Source organism: Magnolia sinica, chromosome 2, assembly GCF_029962835.1.
Source record: "Magnolia sinica isolate HGM2019 chromosome 2, MsV1, whole genome shotgun sequence".
NCBI lineage: Eukaryota > Viridiplantae > Streptophyta > Magnoliopsida > Magnoliales > Magnoliaceae > Magnolia > Magnolia sinica.
The window spans coordinates 7,518,366-7,528,230 of record NC_080574.1 but is presented as its reverse complement, the minus strand read 5'-3'; the positions used below and the strand labels follow the sequence as shown (position 1 = coordinate 7,528,230).

General features: G+C 42.9%; 1 protein-coding gene across 1 annotated transcript; it reads right to left on the bottom strand.

The window, feature by feature from the left end:
• Positions 1–573: 573 nt before the first annotated feature.
• Positions 574–5,028, bottom strand: LOC131233471 (sugar transport protein 5). Its single transcript, XM_058230184.1, has 4 exons — positions 4,816–5,028; positions 2,935–3,254; positions 1,623–2,255; positions 574–1,154 (listed from the first exon to the last, which is right to left on the bottom strand). Exons 1-4 carry the CDS (start codon positions 4,949–4,951, stop codon positions 717–719), a joined length of 1,527 nt encoding a protein of 508 aa, XP_058086167.1. The 5' UTR covers positions 4,952–5,028; the 3' UTR covers positions 574–716.
• Positions 5,029–9,865: the final 4,837 nt, after the last annotated feature.

The following is a 9,865-nucleotide window of genomic DNA, read 5'->3' as shown; positions in this document are numbered from 1 at the left end:
ATATGGATCTTTTAGATTCATGTCCACTAATATTGGAGGGAGAGGAGTGCTCAACTCATTTTTAGGCTGTCTACCAAACAAGAGGCAGTGGCGTCGAATTGTATGATATGTTTCATTGAATTTGCTAAATTTTGATGGTAGGAGTGATTATTCAGGACACTTCTATCTGTAAGTAAATCTTACCTCATACGGTCGGTATGTGCCCAATGGTATCTAAACCATTCATTCAGTGGGTCGATTGCAGATCACAAAAAATAGCCTTCCAAGTGGTTGCCTACGAATGGACAGTTTAGAAAGAAAATGACCAACAATTCACTTTATAGTTTGATGAAAGTCCTTCCATCAGGCGGTGAAGATTTTCCAATAATTCCTGTTTCTTCTACACCCATGGACTCCAAAGAAATGTGCAACATGCACAACGTAGATCACTACCTAGAAAGCCTGGAGATAAGTACAGCATACAACATTCAGGGAAACAATGCATGGCTGCGCCTGAGATTTGGATCTGCTTAATTTTTGGGGCCTAAGGCGAGGTCGGGGCCCACCTAATCCGCTCCCTCTGTAAATATGGGCTTAGCAAGGCAGTAGAATTTAGATCACAGAAAATAACACACGCCTGTTAATAAGTTCAACATACAGGGAAACCATGCATGGTTGCGCACGTTAAGAACATTCGCACCACGCACAACGTAGACCACTACCTAGCTGATCCCTTTTTAAGGCATGCACGTAGGTTTTCCCTCTCTAACGAACCTGCTCCAATACCAGTGTTCTTTCCACACACTGTGCATGGACTCGAGAGGCACTCCTTTGGTCTCTGGCAAGAAGAATGCAATGAAGAGCGTCATGACCAGTATCCACCCGGCGTAGAATAGAAAACTCGCGTACTTGAAGTGGCACAGCATGGCCAAGAAGGTCTGTGCTAGCACGAAGGTGACTGCAAAGTTCACGGCGACGGAGATACTCTGGCCGGCCGATCGGATCTCCATTGGGAATATCTCGCTAGGGATGAGCCAGCTAAGCGGGCCCCATGACCACCCGAATCCAGCAGCATAGATGCACATCAGCATCAGCACAGCTCCTGAGTATGCCTTGGACAAGGTTCCTTCGCCGGACGCCCCAATCTTGGCTCCCAACACGCAGGCCACGGCCACCTTCACACCCAAAATGAATGAATCGATGAATGAGATTTCTCTCGTGTTTGAGTGTGGGCCCAACTGTAATGTGGGTTGGACATCCACGATGTGGGCCCAAAATCCAGCCCATTCCAACATTTTCAAACATCTAGGTTCCACTTACGATCCCAATATGCCACACGTGTGAGGGATCCAAGCATTCCATCATGTATTCATGTCGCTCCCCCCGTTTAGAGATGTTTTAGCTCAGAAATTAGGATGGCCAGAACAACTCCTCTCTAGCTTTCCATTTGTTTTGCACTGTGACCAACTTGAAGAGTGAAACGGTCTCATTTTCTGGCGAGGATATCCGAAAACGTGGTCCACCTGATGGAAAGCTCAGATATCTCACACATATGCAATGTCAGCACGTGTACTCGATCGAATGTGAATGATGTTTGAGAAATACTTGGGAGTACAAAAATATGTGGGTGGGTATCTATATACCTGACAAATGATCATCTGTGCCCCACCCTGCATGAACAAAAACCTCCGTCCGAACCGGTCCACGACGAATGTAGACACTAGGATTGATCCGAGATTGACCAGACCGAGTATAATGGCCGCCATCAGAGCTGAATTGCTACCGAATCCAACTGTCTGAAACAAGATCGGCGCGTAGAACGCTATAATATTTATCCCAGTCATCTGTTGGAAGAGTGGAATCGCCACGGACATGACAAGGTGTGGACGGTACTGTCGTCTAAGTATGATCTTGTAGGGATATTCTTTCACAGATCTAGACAGCTCATCTGCGGCCACTAGATCAGCTAGCTTGGATTCAATGTCAGTATTAGGCCCATGGGCCCGTTGCAAGGCGAGGCGGGCCTGTTCGATCTTCCCGCGCTGGATAAGGCTGGTAGGTGTGTCGGGGATGAGTAGTGTGCCGATGGTCATGAGAGCAGCAGGCATAGCTGCAAGGCCAAGGGAAAGTCGCCAGCCCCAGCCATGGATCCGAGATGTGAGATAGTTTATGACATTGGCCACCACGACGCCAATGCCGATGAAGAATTGGAAGGCGGTGTTGAACCCGCCCCGCCATTTAGGCGGGGCGACCTCTGAGATGTAGAGTGGAGTGGCCTGGAATGTTAGGTTGAGAAGAAAAATTAGAAAGATTCGCTTGTACTTTTACTGAATATTGAAGATGTGCCCAAGTGAACTTCAGTGGTAGTGTTAACGGATGATCCCAGCCGTTTATCTGTTGGGTCATAGATTTAAAACGATTTGATCTCATGGACCATGTTAAGAAAAGGCCAGATAAGACCAACTAGCTGTTAGAGATGCAATGGGTCTCGCAGTGTATGGTACATACACTAAAAAGTCACAATAATCAAAACATCTCAACCGTCTGATTGATTTGCGGCTCTCGAAATCCATGCTGGATCAGATTACGGCCCATTTACTACTGGTCACACTGTAGTTTGGCCGGAGTCAGAAATTTAAAGTAACAGTGTAAATGGATGATCCCAGCCCTTCATCTGCTTAAATCAATTCGACCCCATAAGACGTTAAGAGAAGCCACCATATAAGCCTATTCGGTACATTGGCCCACTAACCTTTTAGAGATGTGATACGCACACAACCGAAAGTCACATCAATCAAAACATCCCAACCGTCCAATCAATCCACAGGTCTCAAAAAGGACAACATGCTTCCAAACCCAACTCAACATGTGAAATCAGACGGTTAGGATCAGCACCACAACTTAAAACTTTCCGAATCAAGAATATTTGTATGAGAGCCAGTGATCACCACCCACCTGATTGGTAAAACCAACGCCAAATCCAAGCAAGATCCGCCCCAAGATGAGCATCACGACGTTGACTGCAGCGGCATTGATGGCAGACCCAATAAGGAAGGTGGCCCCACCTAGCAACATGATGGCCTGGCGGCCCAGAGCTTTGGTCACACGGCTAGCCGCCAAAGATGCGAGCAGGCCAGCGATGTAGAGCGAGGAAGTGAATGATGTGAGTACTTGGCTATCAAAGACGCAGTACTCGTTCTGTTTGGCATTCGACATTTTCCTTAGCACTGATGGAAAGAACCTCTTAAGGAACGATTCCATAGTCGTCACTCCTCCTGTAATTAAATGAATGAACATTTCTTTTAGCTACTACTCTATCCAGACCGTTCATAAGGTGGACCCGTGGTGAATATTTCTAGTCACGCTCATCAGGTGGGACACGCTCGTACAGAGAAATGAGAGTTAGGAAAAGGATGTTCGTCTGCTGGCTTCTATGTCATGTGTGGCCCACCTGATGAGTGGGACGACCTGCTTCTTGCTTATCGTTTGAAGGTCAGGAATCAAATGAGTACAATCTTTCAGTGTATTTTTTAACTATGGACCCTCAGATGGAAAACAATTCTGTTTTTGCTAAGGAACTGGGTCATGTAAAAAAAAGGCATTGATACTCTGATAAGGTGTAAGAACCCATACACATGCTCACAGCAACTGTACACAGGAACGCGAATTGCCTCTTACCCCCAGCCCCAGGAAGTTCCTGTGATAGGAAACTATAGAGGGCCCACAGAGATTACAGGACAAATCCAGTCCGTTCATCTTTCACAAGATTAAAAATAAATAAAAAAAAAAAAATCGTCTTCATGATAGCCTAATCTGGGCTGTTTGATGTGGGTTTGTTACGGTCCAACTCTATTTAGGTGTGGCTCACGTGCGTACGCATGTAGCCTTTCTGCGGCTTATCTACGATTTTAGAAAGTGGGTTATGAATCTGATTTTATAAAAGTAGATTATCCATAGTGGGTCCCACGATTTTGGACGTTTTAATTTGGGCTTCATGAATGTCACGTGCACATTTCCAAGTGCATGAACCATCGAACTCTGTCAGAGTATAAATAACATTTCCCCTTCATAAATAGGCAGTTGAGACCGAGAGCCAAGTGTCCGCGCCCTATGTGGGGTCCACCGAAATATACGTGTGACATCCAGTCCGTCTATCCATTTCGTCAGCTCAGTTATGGACAAAATTCCAAAATGAGGCAGATACAAAACTCTAACTGGGCCACACGATAGGAAACAGTGGAGATGGAAACGCCCACCGTTCAAACCAACCTGGGGCTCACATTAATGCTTATATATCATCCAAATCGTTCATAATGTTATTTCCACTGGATTGAACTGAAAACACAAATATTAGCCTGATACAGAACTTCTGTGGCCCCACGAAATGTTTTTAATGGACAGAGTGGATGTCAAACGGGAATCGTTGTGGGCCCCACATAGCTTCTACTCACAGGAATTTCGGTAAGCGGGGGCTTATGCCATTCGCGTCCGTTAGGCCGTTAGCGTTAATGCAGGAGGCGGGTTTCCTGGAGATCCGATTTTTTGGGGTCCACCGGGATGTATGTTTTTTTTATCCACGCCGTCCATCCGTTTTTTCAGATCATTTTAGAGCATAAGGCCAAAAATGAGGCAGATCAAAAGCTCAAGTGGACCACACCACAGTAAACAGTGGGGATAATGACAGCCTGTGGGCCATATGGCTGGGATCTTCTACGTGAACGCTCAGGATCATCCGCTTAAAAAATCAGACGGAGAAGAAGATCTCTTCTGCAATAATTACACAACTATCAACCATAGCCATCCATACCAAAAGAAAAGAAAAGAAAACTGGCCCACCTGAAATTCCGATGTCATACCCAAAAATCAACCCTCCAGATGCTGCCACGATGCAGGTGATGACCACTGACGCCGTCATCCGCCCTCCATTAAAGTCCTTAACATCGCCGTTAACGGCGAATCCTCCTCCCGCCATGTTACCGACTCTCTTCCACTCAAAGACTCTCTCCAGCTGAACGAAATGAAATGCCCTTGGATCGAAATGAATGCTTTGCGTGTATGTTTCATTTATAACATTTTTTACGCAAGGAATTATTTGATACTCCGGCTGCACATATCACTTGATGCGCATGCGCTTATAAATTGTATACAAGGCATATATTAACCAAATTAAACTGACTAAATTGTCCAAGTCACTATTCTTAATTTACAGTATAAATGTCAGGTTGGTTGAACAATCTTAACCTCTGATTTGTGGACAATTATTTATTGAAATAAGACCATTGGATATATTCATTTTTAACCGTCCGACAAACGTCTAGAAATCTAATATTTTCACCACTAAATAAAAATAATTTCTTGTACACAACACACCTAAACTGCTGCATATAATTTGGACGGTTTAGTTTGAATTATTAAGATGCAATTTCTCAATAATTTTTAATTTAGACAGTGATCTGAGCCGATCCTTCCATCAATACATCCATAGACAGTTTTACCGCATGGGGATAAATTTGTCCTTAAAAAAATATAGATGGTTAGTGTTTTTATCAATTATGAATAAAATTCCAATAAAAAATAGTAAAAGGATAAAGAAAAATAATGACCGGTAGTTGTGCCATATGTACACGTTTGTATCTACCAATCTCTATTCACCGGCGATGAGCCCTGTCGCCGCGATATTCGATCGGGCCACGTCCCAGTCAGTTATGGAAGCGGATTGGCTGGTGTACCTCACACAAGCTGCATAGCTGTTGTAAGTTCAATGGGTCTTATCATGAGGTATATGTTATATTCAAACCATCCATCCATTTTGTGAGCTCGTCCAAAGGCTTGAGACAAAAAAATAAGACAAATCAAACAACAATTGGACCACACTGCTAAAAGTAGTGGGCGATTGAACGTCTACTACTGAAACCTTTTTTAGGATCCTAGAAGTTTTGGATCAATATGAAATTTGTTTTTCCTCTTCATTCAGGTCTCTATGACCTTAAGAATAGATTGGATGAAAAATAAACGTTGTGGTGGGCCTTATGAATTGTTTAACCGTGAAAATCATTATCTCTTCTGCTATTTGTGGTGTGGTCCATATGATCTTTGGATATGATCCATTTTTTGGATAATGATATAAAATGATATCTAAAAATAGATGAATAGTGTAGATATAATAAATACAGCACTGTTGGGCCATGTAACTTTGATAGAGATCAAGGAGTGTCATTGCTTCACCAATTTACGTGGGCGCATCATGATGTATGTTTTGTATCCACACCGTGCATTCATTTGGAGAGATTATAGTAGGGCATGATCCAAAGAATTAGTCATATCCAAGCTCGAGTAGATCCCACCACAAAAAACAGTGGGGAGAGTGATGCCCACCTATAAAAAGTTCTAAGGCCAACAAAAGTGTTCAATCAAGCTGTTATTTGTGATTTAACTTCTTTCATGTCTGCTTTAACACATGACCAGGTTGATATTCAAATAAAACATCACGTGGACCTTCGGAAGGTTTCAACGGTGGGCGTCACTCTCCCCACTGTTTTCTGTGGTGGGGTCCACTCCAGTGTTGAATCTGCCTCATTTTTTGGGATCATGCGCGCCTTAAAATGATCTCTCCAAAAGTATGGACGGTGTGGATATAACACATACATCATGGTGAGGCTCATAGAACCTGGTTACATCACTTCAATTGGGCCACACGGTAAGGATTGAATTCCTACCATTAAAAACTTCTTAGGTGCCACAAAACGTTCAAGACCAAGTTGATATTTACATTTTCTCTCCGTCTAAGTCTTCACGACCTAATCAACAGGTTGGATGGCAGATAAGCATTACAATGGGCCATGGGAAGTTTTTAACGGTGGGTTACCATGCAAAAATCGCACTGATCCTGTGATCTAATCCATATCATAAAATTAGCTCTTTTGGCAATCATACCTTTTCTATTGCATTGATGAAATGGTTAGGATTTACAAACCAAAATGATCCTTTAAATCAGAAATATCTATGATAGGCCTTGAAATATACATGGACGAAATGGTTGGTTTGACCTATTTTCCGTAAATGAGCCTGACCGTCAATAATAAATGCTAGATCATTTGGTTAAGGAACGGTGAGATGTTCTCATGGAAGCCTATGAAGTGAATGCAGAACCTAATGAACAGTGTAGATCAATAAAGTGGATTTTTTAAGTGTCCCAAATCCCAATGCACTGGAAGGGCCATAACTTAAAGTTGCAGCATGGTTTTTTGTCCTGACTTGCGCTAACAGTGCGTTGGGCGGGACAAACATGCATTAGATCCATACCATCCATCAGATCCGCTGTTACTTTTGCACCGTAGATATTAAAAATCAATTCAAAATTCAAGACTCGATTAAGTCATTATATAGCTAACGGTCTAAAGTCATGCCAAAACCTTTTTAAATTTACATGATGAGGCTATACAAGTGCAGTGGATCTCATCAAACCGAAGTCTTCTGTAGACGACAAAGAAAGTGACGACATTGCGTGGGACTCGGATCGGGTAGGAAAGCGTCATTGCGTGGGAATCGGATCGTGTAGGAAAGTCCAATCGGTGAAATGATGAAGAGAGTTCTGATTTACCAGCCGTATATTAGCGACGGACATTTTAAAAGTTTTTCGGTTAGACCCCGGCCGCACCCAAGACAGTGCGGCCGTTACCGTGAGGCCCACCTTAATGTATGTATTCTATATCCACACCGTCCATCCGTTTTTCGTTGTATCATTTTAAAGCATGATCCAAAAGATGAAGAAGATTCAAATCTCAGATGGGCCATGCTCTAAGACGCGAGCTCAAAAATGAAGCGGGCCAAAATTCAAGTGTCCATAGGAATGCCTATGGTTGAAACCTCCCCAGTCCTCGTACCTTTCAAAAGGTAGTTCTTATTATTCGTATTGGGGTGAGCAAAAAAACACAAATATATTAGCCTAATCCAAAACTCCATGGTGTTTCAACGGTGGATATTCAATTCTCTCTATTTTTTTTTGTGCGGCCCACTTGAGTTTTGGATCTAACTCATTTTTGACCCATGTCCTAACATGATTTAGCAAATGGATGTATGGGGTGGATTTCTTACTAGTATTATGGTAGGCTCCTCCTAGCTTCCCATTAGAGGAAGTTCCTGTGAAAGGCTTTCGTGGGAAATCTGTGCCCTGGGGTGGTTGGGTTAGCTAATTTGGGTTCGTTGTGCGTATGGATTGCTTGGAGACCTGGTGACCTAGCTCTGTGGGGACCACCGTGATCGTATGTGTTTTATAAATCTAAAGAAAATAGTTGGGATTGAATGCTAGCCAATGAAAACTTTTTGGCGGATACAAAAGTTTTGGATCAATATAATACTTGTGTTTTCCCTTCATCTAGGTCTGTGCAAACTCATGAACATGTTAGAGGGCAGACAAACATCTTAGTGGGCCATCGAAAGGTTTTAATAGTGGGTGTCATTATCCAGTTACATGTGTTGTAGTCCACTCAAGCTTTGGATTGGCCTCACTTTTAGGCTCATGCCCTAAAATGATCTACCAAAATAGATGAATGGATAAAATAAACACATCACGATGAGCACCATAGAGTTGTCCATGTTGACTGGGTCTCAGGCAATCTTTGCAGTATGACACAATTCGGTGACGCTGGGAAAACACCAAGTTTAGGGATGCCCTAATATGGCAAGATTTAAGTGAGCATGTACCATTGTTAGAGATGGGGCCATATAAAGCATGTTTTAAAGTAATAAATTACAGTGAGGCTTGGGAAATACCAAGCTAAGTGAGGCCTTATGTGGAAATTTTTAATCAAGCCATTTGATGTTAGAGATGGGCATGCAAAGCATATTTCAGTCTAGCGCCTCACCGAACTCCTTGTTTCCTCAACCTAACTGAATTTGGCTCTGTTTGAATGTGGCTCAGTTGAGTAGAGCACGGACTAGACCAATGGAAAAACTTACCGAACTCATGTTTCCAAGCCTCATCAAATCTCATCCCGCCCTAATCATATCCGGCATGCAAAGATGACACCTTTTCACCAGTACTATGCACGCCATCCGTGTTTTCCCCTCTTTGCCAAAGTGGATTGCATTCCAACCACCCTAAGCTCAGAGGCTACCGTGATGTATGTGTTACATCCATTCAGTTCATTTGTTTCAGGGAACTAATTGTAGCACAAGCCCAAACATGAGGCCAATCTAAAGATTAAGTGAACCACGTCACAAAAAACCATAGAAAACATGGGCATTGAATGCCCACCATTACTTCTATGGGAGAGAAATTTTGGAGCAAGCTGATATTTTTGTTTTCACATCATCCAGGTGTGAGTCACCTTATGAGTGGGTTGGATGGAAAATAAGAATCACAATGGTCCCTAAGAAGGTTTCAATGGTGGGTGTCTTTATCCTGCTATTTTCTGTGGTGTGAATCCACCTAAGATTTAGATCTACTTCATGTTTAGGCCATTTCCTAAAATAATATGGAGAAATAGATGGATAAAATAGATATAACACGTCTGAGCAAGCTCCACACAGCTTAGTGAGGCTGGGAAAATATCTAGTTAATAGCCACATGCTGAAAAGTAGCCATTTAGGTTAGGTTAGGGCCTCACTAAATCCGGTGAGCTCCATGGCTGTGAGATTTAATTGGGTCAGCCTGGCATGGTTGTTAGATCAAACCAATTTTCAAGCAAGCTTTGCCAACCATATTTGATAGAAGAACACGGCCTAATCAAATCTCTCTACCTCACATTGATTGGTGAGAGCCAGTTAACCATTCGGGGAGTAAGGCATTTATGGTGGGCCCACCTTGATGCATTTGTTGTCTACTCATAAGTTTTTTCAGCTCATTTTAAGGTATGGTCTAAAAAATAAAGTAGGTCCAAATCTC

Bases quoted from the DNA above. Each gene is read 5' to 3' on its own strand.
- LOC131233471 (XM_058230184.1), bottom strand. From the start codon at position 4,951: ATGGCGGGAGGAGGATTCGCCGTTAACGGCGATGTTAAGGACTTTAAT. The intron at 3,255-4,815 runs GTGGGCCAGTTT...ATTTAATTACAG, and splicing joins GTATGACATCGGAATTTCAG to GAGGAGTGACGACTATGGAA. The intron at 2,256-2,934 runs GTGGGTGGTGAT...CTAACATTCCAG, and splicing joins GCGTTGGTTTTACCAATCAG to GCCACTCCACTCTACATCTC.